The 20,450-nt window shown below is 40.3% G+C and overlaps 1 protein-coding gene across 1 annotated transcript in view; it reads right to left on the bottom strand.

Annotated features, from left to right (window-relative positions):
• Positions 1-20,450, bottom strand: part of LIMCH1 (LIM and calponin homology domains 1) — a 143,057-nt gene that overhangs the window by 5,840 nt on the left and 116,767 nt on the right. The window contains exons 13-21 of the mRNA XM_042781817.1: positions 19,004-19,084; positions 15,255-15,347; positions 14,084-14,185; positions 12,694-12,815; positions 10,569-10,690; positions 9,954-10,077; positions 7,037-7,114; positions 5,172-5,280; positions 2,054-2,156 (exon numbers count right to left, since the gene is read on the bottom strand). Coding sequence (XP_042637751.1) covers positions 2,054-2,156; positions 5,172-5,280; positions 7,037-7,114; positions 9,954-10,077; positions 10,569-10,690; positions 12,694-12,815; positions 14,084-14,185; positions 15,255-15,347; positions 19,004-19,084 — 934 coding nt within the window. The remainder of the gene's footprint in view (positions 1-2,053; positions 2,157-5,171; positions 5,281-7,036; positions 7,115-9,953; positions 10,078-10,568; positions 10,691-12,693; positions 12,816-14,083; positions 14,186-15,254; positions 15,348-19,003; positions 19,085-20,450) is intronic.

Genomic DNA, 20,450 nt, shown 5'->3' with positions numbered 1-20,450 from the left:
CGCCAGCCTTCTGGTTAGCAGTCAAGTGCCTTAGGCACTGCGCTACCAGAGCTCCCGTTGGCATCCTTGGAGCAGTTTAAATTATGAAAGAAATTCTGTCAGGCTCAACAGTCGATCCACAACCTAACAGTGCCCTCTTCTGGTTCTATGATTCACGGTCCACTGGTTTACTAAGGCTGAAAAAAGGCTTCCCTTGCAGATGATAGGAAAAACAATTTTGAAACCTGGGAGACAAAGTTTTTAGTTTTCCTTTCTGATGTATGAAGACAACAACAAAGAAAATCCAATTGTGGTATAAACAGTCCAGGCTGATGGCAGCAGCTCTCATTTGGAACTGTTTTGACCTCAACTCAAATATTCATCATAAATCAAAACCACCTGGGTTTGATTTAATTTTTAATTCCCATCATTTTATTAGGGGAGCTCTAGTGGCATAGTGCCAAGGCATTTGACTGCTAACCAGAAGGCTTGAGGTTCAAACCCACCAGCCACTCTTTGGAAGGAAGGTTGGGCAATCTACTTCCGTAATGATACCACCTCAGAAATCCAAGGAGGTGTCACTATGAGTCAAATCCGACTCGATGGGAATTTTTTTTTAAATTATTTTATTAAGATAGGCACATACTTCTCTGAATTTATTAAAACTATAGCTCGAAACAGGTTAATTTCAATTTTTACCCTTAAAGTCTTCTGTCTTGCAGATTTAGAGACTCATGTAAAAAGGCTGTAAAAATGGTACTTTACTTACTTTGAGAAATAATAAAACATTCTTGAATTTCAAACGCCTTTTTTCACTTCATTTTTTACTTCTTAAAAGAATGGGGTTTTGACTGGTTATCCACCAGGATTATACTTTCAGTGGGGAGTGAGGGAAGAGCTGAGACAAGATTTTCTAAATTGTGGCTGGGCAACAGCGCCTCCTGGTGCCCCCAAACTAACAAGCACATTCTATGTCAGGAAACCCACATAATGACGGGAGGGCAGATTGTTCAAGACAGCTCCGAGGCTGTGTACTAAGGCATTGGAATGGCAGTTCACAGAGGATCAGAAGCCACCATTTTGTCTCTCAAGGAACTTTCAATTAAGTTGGTAACAAAACTACGTCAGGTAATGAAATTCCTGAACATAGAGCATGTGGCTATTGAGGAGCTGGCGCTTGATTTGATAAACAGTGGCGAGCCACTCTTCACAGGTAAACAATCTCTAAATGGTGTTGGTCTTCTAAAGATGTGCCTCAACAATGAAGAGTGCTTCACAGTCCTGATACCTTCCTTCTACCTCATCACAATCTCTATAGTGAGCTGTGTCAGGGTCTCAAAGTTGGCCCATAGTTTTTATCTGCTGGTGTGTTTATGCACTTCTGGGTGGAAAGAATAAGTGCACAGCGTAGCAGTCACTTCTAGTAAGAACAAGTACCAAATAGGGGTTATTTCTTTCACCTAGATGCCATCACTGTGGGCGCTTGCATGTTGCTATGATGTTGTGAGTTATACTACCAATATTTCACATCCCAGCAGGGTCATCTATGATAGACAAGTTTCAGTAGAGCTTCCAGATTAAGGCAGACTAGAAAGACAGGTTTGGCGATCTACTCTGGAAAATTAACCAGTGAAAATCTTATGGAGAGCAACCACAGAAAAAGTACAATCCAGATGCTCTTTAGAAGTGAGGATAGTGAGACTTCAGCTTGTCTACTTTGGACATATCATCAGGAAAGACCAATGGCTAGAGAAAGACATCACAGTTGGTAAAATGGAGGGTTGGCAAAGGCAAGGGAGGTACTAAGTGAGATTGATTGATACAGTGGCTGAAATAATGGGCTCAAATAGCAACAGTTATGAAGATGTACAGTACCAGGCAATGTTTTGTGTTATATGTAAGGTCATTATGAGTTGGTGCTCACTCGATGGCAGCTAACAAGAACAATAGATGCTAATACATGTTTTACTCAGGGTGGTGCTATTAATGGAGAGAAATACTGAATTCCTATATTGGGTTCCATGAAAGGCATATGATCACATCCCTCATCTCAAGGCTTTTCCCCAGTACTTACTTCTGGATCGCATGTAGCAATCATTACAATTTAGAAGTCCATTTCGAATTCTAACATCCGTCCCACTCACTGCATCGCCAAGCTGTCCTTTACAAATTCCACACTATAGGGTAAAAAGAACAAAGGTAACAAGATACATGAGAAATTGTTTCTTTTTTTAAAAAATATTTTACTTTTACTGTTGTTGAGGAGGTTTCTTTATATCGCTCAGTTATTGTTTACATGACTAGACCAGGAATCACTTCTATAGTCTGCATATTTGTTGAGCATCTGCTACATGCTAGGAGCTGTATCAAGAGTTGACTTAGGGCAAGAAAATGCTTTTAGGATTTTCTCCTAACTCCTTTCATTTCACAGAGGAAGACATTGTTTCAGGGAGGTTAGCTGACTTGTCCAAAGTTGTAAAGCTGGTCAGCGGTGTTGTGTTGGGCTGAGTCCAAAACCTATGCTCTCAACCTCTATAATACACTCTCTATCAAGATGAGGGAACCATTTTAAACAGACTAAGCACTGGTGGTTTTAAATAAACACACAGCCAATGAATTATCAAAGGAAACTTGTCTGCAAATAACCTTTTAAAATGCTTTCCAGCACTGTTGGTAAGTTCCACCAGAACAGAATTTCTAGGCAATAGCTATTTCATTCCATGTTTCTACATTAAAGGCAGTGATGCCCAGAGTAACAAATCCACTGGAAATGGAATTTCTTTCAACCAAGGTAGCCTTTGTACAGAAGGAAACTGAGGGATACACCACCTGGTTGTACCAGAGCAGGAGTTGGTCCAGATGCCAGGCTCTAGCTGGGGGATTGGGACCCAGTTCAAGAGAAGGGATCCTGAAGTCACCTGGGAGAGGGGATAGCTTCATTCAAATTATACTACAAGCTGCAGCTACATCACCAGGGTGGGTAATAAATCTAAGCATCAGACCAGCTCCAGGAAGTGAATGATTACAGGGAATAAAAGCCTTGGAAGTTAGGAATGTCAATATGCTATCCCTTGATAATCTGCAAAGACCCTTTGCCACCTCCATTTCTTGTAGCTTTGGTAAACTTTCTGAGTATAAAATGTGGTGGTGGAACATATCATCTTGGCATTACAATGAAATTAAAATGATATATTCCTGGAGCATTAAAACCCTTCTAGATAATTTAGGATAAACATCATTTAGGTTAATTTTACAATGAGAGTATATGTAGTTGTCCTTTGTGAAATTATCCTGTAAAAAAATAAAATAGAACTCAGGAAATGGGAAACTGTGGTCTCATTCCAGTATGTTTGATACATTGAATCTATAATAAGTATATTATGGATAAGTCTTGCTTTTGAATAATTTCTGACATTATTCAATTAATAGTTTGGGGACAATGTCACTCAGTTTTCAATTAGCATTCAGGCAAGGTGAGAGTCATTTTAAACCCATGCAAATCTACATTATAACCCGGGAAGCTATGAACAGGAAATACTGAAACATCCAAGAAGGAAAAAGCAAGCATGTCAGAGTTATGGAAAGAAAGAGATGACCCTTATTCAAGTGCTGCAAGGTTTGGCTTTAAAAATTACATATTAATTTGAAATGTGCTCATGAGTCAAGAAAGACAGGAAATGCTGATATACTCAATCTCATGAATTTTATAGCAAATAAAGTATAAGTCACTGGTTAGCTTACCTACTTATTAGAATTTAGGCCTCCTCATTTGCAGTTTATTCATTAACTCATTCATCTAAAAAGATTTATTGACACCTATTCTGTTAGGTAATGAGCTCTGGTGGTGCAGTGCCTAAGGCATTTGACTGCTAACCAGAAGGTTGACAGTTCAAACCCACCAGCCACTCAGCAGAAGGATGATGGGGTAGTCTACTTTCATAAAGATTTATTGCTTCAGAAACCCAATTGGGGTCACTATGAGTCAGAATTGACTCAATGGCAGTGGGTTTGGTTTGGTTTGCTTTATTCTGTTAGGTACGGACACAATAGTGGGATAAAGATAGATATGATCCATCTCTTTATGGAGTTTATAGCCAATTTAATGAGACTGATTATAATTAAGGAATTTAGTAATAAGTGAAATTCACTGACCCATGTCACTTTAGTTTTGTGTATTTTACTGTACATAAATTATATTTCAATAAAATATATTAAAAAAAAAAAGAATTTGGTAATAAGTGATAAGGCCCATGAAACATTCTATAAGGATGTGTAAGAAAGGTAACTGACTTGGTCTGAATCAACAGGCCAGCTTCTTGGAGGGAATTATATTCAATCTGAAATCACAGACATTCCATCTGAGATCTAAACTTCTGTAGCTAGCTAGGAAGATGTAATTGACATTAGGTCAAAGACTAAATGCCCCTTGACATTAAGTCACAAGAAACCAAGAAGCAGCAAAGACATTATATTCCAAATTAATTTACATGGCTCTAAACGACTCAGAAGGCTGGTGGTTCAAACCCACCAGCCACTCCTCAGAAAGAAGGTTGGGCAATCTACTTCCATAGTGAGATAGCCTCGGAAACCCAAGGAGGGGTTGCTATGAGTCAGGTCCGACTCAACGGCACATAACAACAACAACAAATCACTCAGAAGCATCACTGTCATCCCAGTGTGGAACTTTCAGCTTCCTACTAGTATATATTGTCATTATCAATAAAAAATTGTCATGTAAAGACAACATCACTTGCACAAATTTGTTTTTTAAAAAATAATCACTGCTAATGAGTCAATTCTGACTCAAAGCTATCCCATAAGACAGAGTAGAACTGCCCCAGAGGGTTTCCAAGGCTGCAAATCTTTACAAAAGCAGACTGCCTTTTCTTTCTCCCACAGAGCAGCTGGTGGGTTCAAACTGCTAACCTTTTGGTTAGCAGCTGAATACTTTAACCACTGTGCCACAAGAGTTCCCGACAAATCTGTTTAGCCTCTTCTAAACCAACATCCCTGAGAAATGCATGATAGAAAGGGTTATCCTAAAAGGCTGTACTCTGCCCACACTTCTACACAACTTAAAGGAGGGAAATATAGCAAAGGCCTTCAGGATCTCCAAGAGATATTTCTTAGCAAAGAGGATGCTAAAAGATATCACTAAATTGTACTTAATGAGAAGAGTGATGAGCACATACCCTGAAGCACTGGATGTGAAAATAGAGATTAAGGGTCTCGATGATCATAGCAGCTCCTTTACCCAAAGGCAGGCCACAGGAAGAGCACAGCTTTTTCCCACTTATAGACCTAGATTAAAATAATAATAATAATTATTATTATAATATATATTATACTTCAGTTTAGAACAGTTGGTCACATACACAAATATGTAATCTCATGCAAAAGATGAAAACATGGAGTTTTAAAAGGCTTTAAAAAGCAGTTCTAGGTATTTTTCTTCCCATAGGTAACATTTTTATCATAATTGAAAATTATTGAACTGATAATGAACAGGAAATTAAATATTAGATATAGGTTGCAGACAACTGCTAAACGAAATACAATAGGGCTTTATTGCGGTATTAAATTTGCTAAGTGTGTGTGTGTAAGTTAATTGTTCCAGAAGTTTGTGTTGTAGTTTGTTCAACCAGTGATCAAATACCTTGAGATGATTTAATGTATTTATCATATAGCTTCATAACTCTTAAAATGTAATCAAGCTTAGTTTTACTAAGGTTTCAATGTTGCTTTAACATTTTTCATAACTGCCCACTAGGGCATTTTTTTTTTTTTCCTTGTGAAGAAAAAATTTTTTTTAGTTTTAAAATAGAGAATTGTGATACATAGAATACTTATCACAGAGATACAGGGTCTAATGTCTAAAACACAGGATTAAATCCTTGCTCCGCCCACTAAGTTTTGTGATCTGATATAAAGAAGTCATTCCGTGTTTCCCTTTTGCCTTTGAAATGAGGGAACTGGACAGGATTATCTCTAGAACCACTTCTGGTCCATACATGCCATGAGTCTGTGATTCCAAGCTTTAAGCTTTAAGCTGGAGGGTGTGGGCTGTGTCTACCTGATTTGTATATGCCTGCAGCCTCTAGAACAGGCCTGGCCAGTGGACTGGAACCAAGGCCAACAGTCCAACACCAGGAGATAAGACATGGTCAACAAACCACCTGAAGTTAGATGACTATCTTCTTAAAGCAGCTTTTACTGACTGCAATGCTGCCTATTGTCTGAAGAGTTCTTAGAATTACACAGAAACCTTTAAAATAATGCAACATCATTTGAAAGTCAATGGGAGCAGAGGGACAGCAGTAGAGAAAGGAGGACAATAGGAAAGAGGAAGGAAGAGTTGCCGCAAGCAAACTCTATTTATTAGGATTTCCCTCTTCTCCAGAAGTTGAACTAAATTTCTAAATCAAAGAGAACCTCAGAGTACTCAGTAATTTGTTTCTCCAGTGAATGGAAATTCAAGCAGCTGTTAAGAGTATCATGGGGCCCAATTAGTGTCCAGAAGCAATCATTAGAGAACTGGAGTGGATTCAAAGAGAAGGATGCAGTTTCTTTTCTTAGCCTCGCCTGGTTCTCTGTAAGAGCCATCACCGGACCCTGCCCAGGAGCACTGAGCTGACTTAGAGGGAAAGGCGCCGATGGAGGAGCCCAGCAATTGTCTGGGAGATTTTATTATTAGATTGAAGGTTCCACACAATGTAATTAAAGCCCTGTGGTCATAGCCACACCAACGTCACATACTTCGCTTTTTCTTTTGTGGGTTGACAAGTAGACAAGCAGATGGGCAATGTTTTCTTTCCTCCTGTGTGTGTGTGTGTGTGTGTGTGTGTGTATAGGAAGAGATGTGGATAGACAAATCCCTCAAAATCATTTGGCAACTCGTAGTGATACTGCCTCGGAAACCCAAGGAGGGGTCGCTATGAGTCGGGGCCGACTCGACGGCACATAACAACAACAACAACAAATTCAGTTGCAATTATGCTGACAAGGTCTTGTCAAATAAAACCAAGCAGCCTCAGGTAAGCCCGTTGACCTCTTGTACCTGTTTGGTGACTGGCCAGGAGGAGTGGGAGAGCAAGGGGACAAGTGTCCAGCCTTGAAATTCTCTTGAGGGCTTGTCCTGTAACGTGGTAAAGGAACCAACAATTATGACAAGGTAAGAGAAGCCCAATCCACACACAAAAAATCTATTTTAGGTAAAAAAAAACCAAAACAAACCCTGATCTTCCTTGGCAACCAAATCAAAGACGGCAGTGTCCTAATGGTAATTTTTAGAAGGACAAAAATAGTAATTGCCTAGCAAGGACTGAACATGTGTTGGCTACATAAGATCAAAACCAGGCTGCCACTGTCCAACAGGAGAGACAGACTATATTTTAAATCTTTATTTTGCCAGGAGTTTTTTCTTTTCTTTTTTATCACTGTGATTTGGGTGAAAGTTTAGAGAACAAATTGGTTTTCCATTCAACAGTTTGCACACATTTTGTTTTGTGACATTGACTGCAATACCCAAAATGTAACAGTTCTCTTCCCAATTCCTCCCCGTGGTTACCTTTCCCTGTGTCCTTCTTTCTTATGCATTCCTGCCCTCTGGGCTTTCTCCTTGCACAAATGCTGCCCTTCTGATCTCCCATGGTTGAATGTTCCAAGGAGTATACCTAGCTTGTGTATTGCTCACCTTGTAGGCTGTTTATTGTTTGGCTGGAAGGTAGGCCATGGGAGTGAGTTAAATTTCAGGCCTGAAAGGTCATAGGGGATATAGTCTTGGGGGTTTCATCAGTCTATCAGATCAGTAAGCCTGGTCTTTATTATGATTTTGAGTTTTGTTCCACATTTTTCTCCCACTCTATCCAGAATCTCCAATTTTGATCCCTTTCTGAATGGTTTATTCTGTCCACAGGTTTTTTTTTTTTTTCTTTTACATTGCAACCTGCTTTTGGCATGCAGAGTTAGATAGAAAAATTATGGACACAGTGGTAGAGCAAAGATGAGTAGGAAGCCAGGAACAAGCTTAGTCTAGAAATAAATGGTAGAGCTTCAAGGAGGTGTTTATCAGTGAGGTGGCTTCCACTTCTATCAATAAACTCATTATAGATATGTGTCATGAGGGATGATGTTCAAAATATTTCACAACTACTATGCCATAGACATAATGGCACAGTGGTAAAAGATTGGGTTACTAACTAAAAGGTTGGTGGTTTGAACGCACCAGCCACTCTGCAGGAGAAAAGATAAAACAGTGTGCTTCTGTAAAGATTGACAGCCTTGGAAACCCTATGGGCAGTACTAGTCTGTCCTGTAGAGTCACTATAAGTTGGAATTGATTTGATGGCAGTAGGTTTGGTTTTTATGTCATGGGCATCAACAACTCAGAATGGTCACAAGTCAAAAGCTACTAGAACAGTTATCCAGGTGCTTTTGTTGTCCATGAACTCTGCCTGTGATTAAGCTATCAGTTCCGGGCTCTTGCTTTTAAATATTCATTTAATTTCATTTACATAGAAAGGAGTAGAACATGGAGAAGAATGAGGAAAAGAGAAATCCCAACAGAGATGTGAACAGAGTCCGTCTGTCTTCTAACTGTGCTGTCACCATAACTCCCCGAACTTCCTACCCACCCAAACCTCCCTGTTTTGCATTTTCAGATAAGACTCTAAACTACAGGCACCACTGCTTTAAAAAAGGGTTGAAAACTACTTCAAGAATCAGTAACAATGATGATTACTTTTATATGATTTTAGTTTCTATTGATTCCAAATGTCATATGCCCACAAAACTGGTTGAACATAAACAAAGGGGCAAGGGTTTAAGCACTGTATTAAGAAAAGTCAAGACGTAATGAGAAAATAAGGCAAAAATGGATATTTTTCTCTTATAAATAGGTTATCATCATCTTCATCACCACTATCATCATCATTCACTATATAGCACTTACTAGTCACCAAGCATGAAGTGCTATGGGTCACTGCCGTCAAGTCAGATCTGACTCATAGTGACCCCTCCTTGGGTTTCTGAGGCAGTATCACTATGGAAGTAGATTGCCCAATCTTCCTTCCGAGGAGCGGCTGGTGGGTTTGAACCACCAACCTTCTGGATAGCAGTCAAATACCTTAGGCACTATGCCACCAGAGTTCTGCCTATGGGGTAGATACTATTATTATTCCCATTTTACTGATTAGGAAATTGAGGTATAAATTGCTTAAGGTTATTATGCGGGCAAGTGGCAGAGTTAAAGTTTGAATCTAGGCAATCTGATTCCAGATAGTCATTGAATTATACCAAATGTTATATTTTTAAAATTGTGATGACAAGGAACCTTTGGCTCAAATATGATCTTTCTGCAGAACTGTGGATTCATTTTGATATCCTCTGCTATTTCACTGGTCAAGTATGTTGGGGTAAATTTTTTAATTTCCCCAAGTCTCTATCTCCTCATCTGGTAAACGGGATCAATGACCTCAAAAAGTTACTGGAAGAGGTCAGTGAGTTAATATGTGAAATGAAGAGAGAAATATATGTAAACCCTTCAACACCATGTTTGTTATATTGAAATGCTTAAAAATGATAAGAACTATTATTATCGTAAACACACACACATACAATTCTTATAAAATTAAAAGACAGCCCATACGGCTACCTTAATAGGACAGCACGATGATTTTTTTTCCCTTGAAATAACTTTATCAATAGTCTCTGAGACAATTTAACTCAAATAAATTACTAATGCAACAGGTTCTGAAGATTCTTCCTATAGGTTAAAAAATTGAGAGTCAATATTTAATTGCCAGGAGTGTTGTCTCAGCCTTCTGCAACTATTTATTATCTTGTCAATGGGATTAAATGAAAGGAAGACACAAAAATGCTGTTGACATCTTGCCATCTCACCCTTTTTCATTTTTCCCCTCGTAAGTCAATAAATTAGAAAAGGAACCCCACTTCCATTTTATGTGGTTACTTACTTCCGCCTTTCACTTGGAGACTCAATCTGATGGTTAATGTTTTTATCCAGTGGCAGGGTTTTTGGCTTCACATCTCCTGACATGTGCGTAGGTGGGTTTAATACCTGCTGATTCCTGGATGGATCTGAGGCCAAACAAAGAGCATAAATTTAATGTTCAGTAAAGCTATGAGTCGGGGCCGACTCGACGGCACATAACAACAACAACAACAACAACAAAGTCACCTTGCTGTTGTTGTTAGTTGCTGTCAAGTCACCTTATTGCTTAGTAAGTCATCTTTCTTTAAAATGCTAATGCCTGCTGAAGTCTCACACAGATTTCATGTAAGCCCTGGACACATGGTAGAGGCAACATCCAGTTTATTCACTGTTCTGTGAATTAGTCCTGAAAACAAAGGAACTAGACCCTTTCCGCTAACCGATTTCTGATGTAATAGTATCACTTAAAAAATACTGACTTTTTATTCAGTACAGAACACAAATTTGGATGGGTGCAATTGTAACTTGGAATATAATTGCTAAAATACTATGGAAAGCAATTGCTTTATCTGACCCATGGTTTATGTTGCTAGAAATTAAACCTTTAAACATGGAGATTGGTCTTCTCCATTCTTACCCTGAGATAGCTGTGGGTTAATCTCACAGTGCGCAGCTCCAGCTTCTGTTTCCAGAGGCTGGTCCTGATGGATTCCTTTTGGTACAGGGTTCTCAGATTGAGCCAGGGTCCCTGGAGTTTGGCTGTTGAAATAAATATATTTCAGAACAGAGATAAAAGTAATGGAGCTGAACTCATAGGTCCCACTGCTTAAGGCATGTTTTGTTAGATGTTGTTGTTAGGTGCCATTGAGTAGGCTCTGGCAACCCTGTGTACAAGATAATGAAACACTGACTGGTCCTGTGTCATCCTCACAATTGTTGCCGTGCTTGAGCCCAACATCACAGCCACTGTGTAGTCCATCTCATTGACAGTCTTCCCCTTTCTTGCTGACCCTCCACTTTACCAAGCATGAGATCCTTCTCCAGGGACCATTGAACTCATTGGTCCTACTGATTAAAGTATGGGAATGCTAGTTATAACATTTAAAAAGAAATAGGACTAATTAAAAAAAAATTAATTCTTTTATATTGAATGAGATTTGAAATGGATTTAAAATATTATAAAATGGTACATATTTTCATTATCCAGCAATTTAACAAACTTAAGAAACCATCATTTCTGATGTTCTTGCCACCTCCCTGTCCACGAAACTTTTTATCCTAACAATTTCAAGAGATGCCAGAGCTAATTGGAATCTCCCAGATTGTCACAAGAGAATTAGGACTTATTTTAGAAAATGTTTGGGCCTCATGGGACCTTTGCTGCCCATGTTAATTCAATGGCCTTTTAGCAGATTCTGGCTACGAAGAAAGTCAGGGTGGAAGAGATGAAAGAAAAGCTGGTGACAACAGGGACCCTCTGGAGAACTAGCAAAAATTCACATAAAATGCATATTGTTCCAATCTTGACCGGTGGCTTTTATTTTATAAAACTGGAAAGTCCTCTTAAACAGTGTTAGAGAAACATACATGCTGACCAAAGCACTATGCAGTTTCTCAATATGGGTCCAACACTTCTACAACCTACAAGTCACCCAGTCTTTCAGCTGCTGTGCATAGATTTCTCAGAACAAAGCCCCAGCAGAAGAGCTCAGCTCTCAGCCAAACTTAGAAATTGACCAGTCTTTGTAAATAATACTTAGATAGCTTTTTGTGTCTTTAGGTCGCTCTGGGGCTGCTGCTGTGTGTATGTGTGTGTGTGTGCATGCAAATGCCAACACCTATCTGGTAGCTAAGAGCCAAGTTTGAAGGAAGCCCCAGGAGCCAACAGCTATTTCATAAAAAACAAGCTGGTGGACTCTGCCTCCTGGTCTCTCTGCTGGTTCCTTCTAGGTTAGGCCTGGGGTGACATCAGTAAACCCACTGCGGTCCCTGGCTATGACCAGAGTCTCTTCCAGTCTGAGCCAGCTCTCAATGTGCCAGGGGTTTTTGAGTATCCTGTTCTGATCTTCCAAGGAACATACTGGAACCATGGGTGAGGTGATTACTCACAACAATCCACGGTTTGTTGGATAGCCTTTACATGCTCATCCACAATAAATGTGACTTCTCACAGCTCAGGTGATACTATTGGCAAAGTCCAGGTCCGCAGTAAAACCATGGTGGGACCCCAGGGCCTCATTTCAATCTGTCTTCCTCCACACACATTCACTCTTTCAGATGAATGATGTCTTGGTTTAAGGCTTTGAATTGACAACATGCTCCTTTGATAGTCTATACAATCTCTTCTTTGTTGTTGTTGTTTCTTTTTGTGGTGAAACTATACATGTCAAAACATTTGCCAGCCCCCAAAAATCCCACATTTATAATTCAATGACATGGATTACATGTTTCATGTCATGCTATCATTATTACTATCCTTTTCCAAAATATTCTACCACCATTAACATAAACTCAATGCCCCATAAGCAAAAACTCTCCCTGTCCCTCCTTGTTTAAAAAAGGTTTCTTCTATTTAAAAATAAGCCTATTTGTATTCACTATCCAAAAGACACTTACTTCAGAGCTATTAGATTGTGTTTAAGAAATATGCACTGTATTACTGGAATGATGATTTAAAAGCTGAATGTGATTTGCATTAGCAAGTGATCGGGCAGAGTCAGGCTGTGCCGTGTTTTGATGGACAGCCCAATAGGGGTTCATACCTCCTCTTTTCCTCCAGTGGATCGCTTTCCCTGTTTTTAAGCAATAAGTCATTATCATCCCCCTGGAATGGTTTCTTCTGTTTTCTCTCTTCTTCTTCTCGACAGTCCAAGTCCATCTTATTCTGAGGAGAAGAACAAGGACAATCTTGAATAGAATGCCTAACACATTTGACAGCACCTCTCTGACCATGAGATACTTGAGGCATTTTTCACTCACATTGCCTACAATTTAAAAACAGTAAAATCATTATCAGTTGTTCAAATTAACTGAATAATAACTGATTTCCAACTATTTGGAATAAATGAATCATGTACACCTCTCTCACAAGTAATCATAAAAGTACATTGATTAGAAAGCCTCTTTTCTGAAAAAAAAAAAAAAAAGTTAACTCACAGGATTGCTCATTTCAGGACAAATGACTTTTTAGAGTCCATGGGCTATTTTATTCAGGCTTACTGAAGGTCCCTCAAAACCAAAATCCAAACTCACTGCCCTCGAGTTGATTGCCCCATCTTCCTTCCAAGGAGCGGCTGGTGGGTTTGAACCACCAGCCTTCTGGTTAGCAGTCAAATGCCTTAGGCACTATGCCACCATAGCTCCTACTGAAGTTCCCTGGGTGGTGCAAATGGTTTAGTTTTAGCTACTAACTTAAACATTGGCAGTGTGAACCCAGCCAGTGGCGCCACAGAAGAAAGGCCTGGTGGTGTGCTTTTATAAATATGACAGCCAAGAAAACCCTAGGGAGCAGTTCTATTCTGGACCCATGGGGTAGCCATGAGTTGGAATTAATTTGATGGCAATGGGTTGATGGCTTACCCAGGTCTTGGCATGATGTCTATGTAGTACCTCTGTGACTATGTTTTCAGGACATGGAGGTAGGCCAGCCTTTCTAGTCTTTCTGGTTCACTACTGAATATTCTTGTGGGATATCAGGAGTGGGGCTAGAAGCAATCTCACAGAGGCTGGTAGAAAGCACATTGCTGGCATGCCTGCTATCACCTACTGCCCAGGAAGGCATGGCAGAGAGGAACAAATGTTTCCTGAATGAATGAATGAATGAGCTGGAAAGCTGTCAGTGAGGACGTTTCCAGCATGTGGTTTTGGTAATTGGGATCTTGCCAGCCAGGTGTGAAGAGATGTTGATTGTCAGCCTATTGAGGCAGATCCTGCATGGCTGACTTAAGTGCTCCTCAGGAAATGATTCTAGGGTGTAGCCAGTGCAGTGACAGTATAATGGGATGTAGTGGCTACACAGTAGTTGGCATCATTCTAGGACATTAGCTAGTCCTGGAGTTAACTATTGAGTCTAGTGGGACAACTTGGCCTGTGGTTTTGTACTTCTATTTATGTTTATTTATTTCACAAATCATTTTTAATCTATGGGCTCACCACTGTCCCACTGCCTTCAGTTATAGAGGAGGATGTTGACAGCTGGTCTGCAGAACTTGAGGAAATAAAGGGAACCACCGTGTCTTCAATTATCTTGCGTTCCTAAAAAATGAGAGATAACATTTGCTAAGAGAAAAATTTTATTGGGAAACTTTAGGAAAAACTTCAGAATGTGTGCAAATTATCAGGGCATTGAAAAAAAAATCTTATTTTCCTAAAGCATGCAAATCATGTAATATTCCTTGTGGGCAATGATTTAGAAATTAGCATTTAATTTAGAAAACAAAGTCTTTACACATTAATTATTTAGTGTGATTCAAAAAGCCTAATTAGAAATACTACTTAGGGATCTGATTATGCACAAAAATTATTTTTGAAGATAAAATTTACAACAATATTTGATCTTTTTTTTTTTTTTTTTTGATAATATACATGAAGCAGAGCCCCTTTCAGATTCTTTAAGGTGGTCTGGTTTGTTTCTCTAAAAAACAAGACAAAAAAAAATTCTTCTTCCTCTAGATCTTTTTAGTGCTACATGGGGAATGTAGTGGTAAGGGGACCTTAGTTTAGATTTGTTATCAAAATTACCATCATAAAATTTATTTTCTGCTACCAGGCATACACTCTAGGAGCTCTGGTAGCATAGTGGCTAAGACACTTGCCTGCTAACCAGACGGCTGGCGGTTCAAACCCACCAGCCACTCCTCGGAAGGAAGGTTGGGCAATCCTACTTCCGTAGTGATACTGCCTCGGAAACCCAAGGAGGGGTCGCTATGAGTCGGGTTTGACTCGACGGCACATAACAACAACAACAACAACAGGCATACACTCACCAAGAGCAAACAAACAAATAAACAAAAAATATTCCTTCATGTCATCTCTCTAAGATAAATCAAGACTCCAAATCTCTGACTAAATAACAGATATGTAACTGTGTCCTATTTCTATACCATGGCTCAGTCTACCCTTATCACAAACCAAATTTTGGGGAGTTGTAGTCTCTTCAATTCTATATGCTCTGCCTCTTTTAAGGAGGTTGATGGGGATCTCTTCTGAGTAAAAGGAACCAGACATAGCCACATGCATGCACATGCCATGGATACAAAGAGTTATTGAAAGACTTTGATGAATTTGGACTACAGGGTCAAATTTCTTTCCGGGAATTTCCTACCTCTTCATAGTATCTGCGTTCTTCCTCTTCCACCTCCTTTTGGGCCTTTTCCCATTCTTCTTTCAGCTTGTCCTGCTCCTTCTGGTATCTTTCCTGTTATGGAATTTCCACAGAGTGTTCTGAATTGTCCACTGCATACATCATTGGGAATTTTCTCGCCCCCTCTAATGAGCAGCTCTGGTGGTGTAGTGCCTAAGGCATTTGACTGCTAACCAGAAGGCTGGCGGTTCAAACTCACTAGCCACTCCTCAAAAGGAAGGGTGGGCAAACTACTTCTGTAGTGATACTGCCTTGGAAACCCAAGGAGGGGTTGCTATGAGTCAGATCCAACTGGATGGCAGAGAGTTTGGTTTTTAATGAGGAGCTCTGGTGGTGGAATGGTTTAGTTTTCATCTGCTAACTGGCAGGTTGGCAGTTTGAACCCACCAGCTTCTCTGAAGAAGAAAATACTTGGCGATCTGCTCCCCTAAAGATTGTTATGTTGTTACGTGCTGTCAAGTTGGACCCAACTCATAGCAACCCCTCCTTGAGTTTCTGAGGCAGTATATGGAAGAAGATTGCCCAAACTTCCTTCTGAGGAATGGCTGGTGGGTTTGAACCACCAACCTTCTGGTTAGCAGTCAAGTGCCTTAAGTACTATGCTACCAGAGCTCCTCCTATAAAGATTACAGCCTAGGAAACTCTGTTGGACAGTTCTACTCTGTCCTATAGGGTCATTATGAGTCAGAATTGATTCAGCTGCACACAACAGCAAACCACCATATGCAATGTGTTTGTTGCAAGATTAACTTCTTGTTGCAACATTAGGAAACTAATAGATGCATGCAGTAAAAGAGGAAGACTATTTTGTAACATTCAAACATTTTAGGGACATGAAAATTCAAAGGAAAGCAGTATTTTCTGCTGTCAGTATTTTGTAGAATTGTTCTTCAGATATACAGGCACAATTTCTTGGATCACAACTTATGGAAAAAGAAAAATGGACAGATGGAGGATGTAAGTGAAGCTAATTGTTTGCTTTCTCAGGGCCCTTCAGAGATGAATTGTGGGATTCTGCTAATAGAAATTAGTTGCTGCCAAGAGAGTCTGATAAAAGATGAAAAACCTTATAGGTTTATAAGATAGACAATGCAGAAGGGTCCAAAATGGACAAGATGACAAGTAGCCGAGTAGCTGAATTATTCTTTGCTTGCAGCCATTCTACCAGAATGGAATCTTCTCAGCTTTAAGTAACTTCTGAATTAAGAGAAGTGCTTAAACAGCCGATTAAAATGCTTCACTATCAGAACTGCCATTCTTGTTTACAGAATCAATGAAACACTAGTCACCACTTCTGGGGAAAACATAAAGAAAAGTCTAAAGAAAGATGGCTTTAAAAATGTAACTGGAGTCCCTGATAGCTGCCTAGAAGAAGTGAATAAATGGAGATTAAAATTAATACTTAAAGTAAGAACTGACACCCCTGGAGGACTTGGGAATGACATTTGTAACACGACAGAGAGAAATGAATCACTCAAGTGTGTCACACACAATCAACTACTTTAGGCTGATTATTGTCAACCCTCTCTCTGAGGCTAGAACAAGCCTGTGTTTCTGTCTCCACTGGGAAGGCACTGAGATCTCCTGCAGGTAACACCTGTGAGGCCATTATCTTAGGAGCAAAAGGACTTCATTGGATTTGTCTATGGACTAGTGTTCTTATTAATGCTCTGGCAAAGCCACCGTTGGTCAACAAGCCCTGGCAGTCTCTTTAATTCCAGGTAAAGGTTGGTTATCAACACAGGTATTGTAGAGGAAGACCTGAGGGGATTTTCAGAATAAATGAAACAAATCCTGAAACTTCACAAGAGCTGGAAAAATAAGCAAAGTTCCCTGGCTTATTGGTTCAAGGAACTTACGTCATATGTCGCCTCACCAAAAAGATGAACTGTTGCTGTTGGGTGCCATTGAGTTGATTCTGACTCCTAGTGACTCCATTTCGAGGAGTAGAACTGCCCCATGGTGTTTTCCTGGCTGTAATCTTCATGAATAGATCCCCAGAGTTTTCTCCTGCAGAGCTGCTGGGTGGGTAAAAACTCTAACCTTTTGGTTAGCAGCTGAATGCTTAACTGTTGGTGTCACCTGATGATACAGGGACTGAAAGACACAGTACATCAATAACACACACACACACACACACACACACACTGACTCTTCCCCTGTGGACACGTTGGTTCCAAACCCATGATGCCACACAAGGTAACCATTTGGTTACTCAATGCCAGCATCTGTAACCATGGTCACCTTCCACAGGGTAACAGCACACCACAAGAATACTGTCTTGTCTACAGTTTTCTGTGGAACTTCTGACTCGTGGGTCTTCACCATTTAGCTGGGAAATGCAACCTGATTTTCAAGAGTTTAACAGATGGCCAGGGCTTCTCTGAGGTGTCCCCATGGGCCAAGAAGTTCCAGAAGCTCTGGGGCTTTATTCAATCCAGATCTTTTTCCCACAAATCTGCTGGGTGGGTTCAAAATGCCAACCTTTTGATCAGCAGCTGAGAGCTTAACCAGTGTACCACCAGGACTCCTACAGCAGCACTAAAGCTTCATACCATAATTGACTTACTATCTAAACACCCTCTCCTTGCCCCCTGGAAATTAAGCTGAAAGGATTAGAACAACAACAAAAAATGTAAGTAAAATAAATTTGCATTAATCATTGCTTTCTACTGAGCAACAGAGAGGCATGACAATGAAAGAAGTTCAGCATATTTTTGCTTCATATTTTTTGGTAACATCAGTGCTCTTGGGAGAGTGGAAAGAGTGTGAGTTTAACCATCTAGATGCAGGTTAATAACAACAAGATTCAGGTTGGAATATGGGCTCCACATTCGTTATCTGTGTGATCCTGAGAAATGAATGAACTTCTGTAAGCCTCAGTTGTTTGGTTGCAAACTGGGGCTGATAAGACCTATTTTGAGGATTGTATGAGGATTGTTGTTGTTGTTGTACTGTGCCATCGAGTTGGACTCGACTCATAGCGACCCCTCCTTGGGTTTCCGAGGCAGTGTCACTACGGAAGTAGATTGCCCCATCTTTCTTCCGAGGCGTGGCTGGTGGGTTTGAACTGCCAGCCTTCTGTATGAGGATTAAATAAGATAAAATATGTCAAGTTAACCACCAACCATAGTGCCTGGCTCATCCCAAGTATTCAGCATAGGTTACTTTCTGAGGTTATAAAAACACAACTCATTGTCACTGTTTCAGAAGCCCTGTTTATCTACAAAGTTGGCAAAATTGGCATGATACAAGAATGGGGAAGATACATTTACCCCCAGAATTTTTCTAGAATTTCATCAGAAAATTAGCAGCTTTTAGTCAAAGATGAAACAGACATTTCTACTTAAGGAACTTGATGAGGCCAACCTTTATTTCACATGTGTGCTATCAATAGCCTGTTAAGAATTAATTTCTACTGCTTCTTGGACTGGGGTTTGACTGGGGACTGAGGTATGAGGAGTGAGTGGACCAGCCCTGGGAGATCGTCCTGAGTGTTAATATGAATATGTCTTCTCATGTTCATCAGTGTAACTCTGGCAAGAGGAATCAGACCTACGACATTCATTACATGGCTGCACAATGAAACTGACACACCAACTTCTGAGGAGAATCCAATTCCATCCATTTCTTGTGCTATCAATCTATATAATGCAACAGAGATTAAAAGAGCATGATTTAAACAATATAAACAGCAAATCCAGTTCTACCTGCAGCAAACGTTCCTGCTCCTGTTGCCATTTTTCCTGTCGCTTGCGTTCCTCTTCCGGGTCCCATGCCCAGAATTTAAACTGCTCAGAAAAACAGAATCATGATCAGAGTGGAGCCATGAGGGCACAGGAACACAATTAGCCCCTGGCCTAACTACCGATGGAATCGCTGAAGCATAAGCTTTTACGTATCTGAAGAACCTCTTTAGTTGGCTCAAGCCATTTTTTAACCTTAGTCTCTCTTTGGTTTTCTTCCAAGATGCTGCTAAGAATCACTGAACCCTTTTGGAGTTAATGGCAACATGGAGTAATCAGCTACTGGCATGTTGCTTCATTTCTCTTAGATGTGGTTTCTTAAATGCATTAAGGTACCTGAGTGTAAGATGCTCATCCTACATCTTGATCCTAGGTCCCATGTACCAAGCAAACAGGACTGATTATTTCAGCAGAACTGTACAGATACACAGCTTTTTGTAAGAAATGGTATTTGCCATCCCTATATGACAGAGAAGAACTGCCTCACAGGATTTCCAAGGCTGTGAACTTTATGAAAGCAGACTGCTCTATCTTTCCCCCATGGAGTGGCTGGCAGGTTCAAACTGTCGATGTTTCAGTTAGCCATCGAGTGCTTAATCACTGTGCCACGAGGGCTCTCTGACTGCCACAAAGCTTAACTTTTATGTTAATATTGCTTTCCTACACCAGCTTTCCCTAAAGTGGGTTATTTAACTCACCCAAGCCCACTAGTACTATCTAAGACCCAGGCAAGGAGGTCTCTTCCTCAGATCCCACATAACACATCTATTCAAACCCAAAGACTTTTTTCCCTTGGGTCTTTCATGTAAAGGTTTTCATTGAGTTTGGTAACTGAGAAGATGGGAGTACTAGGAGAGGGCTGCATGAACAAAAATGCAAGTGCCCCAGAATACAGACTGAGTGGATGTGGGGAGAGGAGAAATCACAGCCTCTCCCCAGGAAACCAGCAAATGAGGCAGGGGCTGCAGTGTTTGAAGTTGGCTGCACCAATCACCCAGAGCAGGTGCTCTAGTAAACTGCTCTCTCCCTTCTCTGTTATGATGGGGTAGTTTTGGGAGTCACTTAGAAATATTGTGCAAACAATTAAGCACTCGACTAGTAACCAAAAATCTGGCAGTTCAAACCCACCTAAAGATGCTTCAGAGGAAAGCCTTGGCAATCTGCTTCCCAAAGATCCTAGCCTTGAAAACCTAATAGTTTTGCTCTGCACACATGAGTCACTGTGAGTCAGAATTGACTTGGTAGCTGGTTTGGTTAGTCTTTTTGGTGTAGAACTACCTGAGAATTCTGAGTTGGAAAAATGAGGTAGAATGTGGGGACTGCTGGAGGGTGGAGACGGAGCTCTGGTGGCGTAGTGCCTAAGCCATCTGACTGCTAACCAGAAGGCTGGAGGTTCAAACCCACCAGCCAC

The sequence above is a fragment of the Orycteropus afer genome, unplaced genomic scaffold (assembly GCF_000298275.1).
Source record: "Orycteropus afer afer isolate SDZICR_OR568_19922 unplaced genomic scaffold, OryAfe1.0 scaffold00176, whole genome shotgun sequence".
NCBI classification, from domain to species: domain Eukaryota; kingdom Metazoa; phylum Chordata; class Mammalia; order Tubulidentata; family Orycteropodidae; genus Orycteropus; species Orycteropus afer.
Note: the sequence above shows the minus strand (reverse complement) of the source record. Positions and strands in the feature narration are given on the sequence as shown.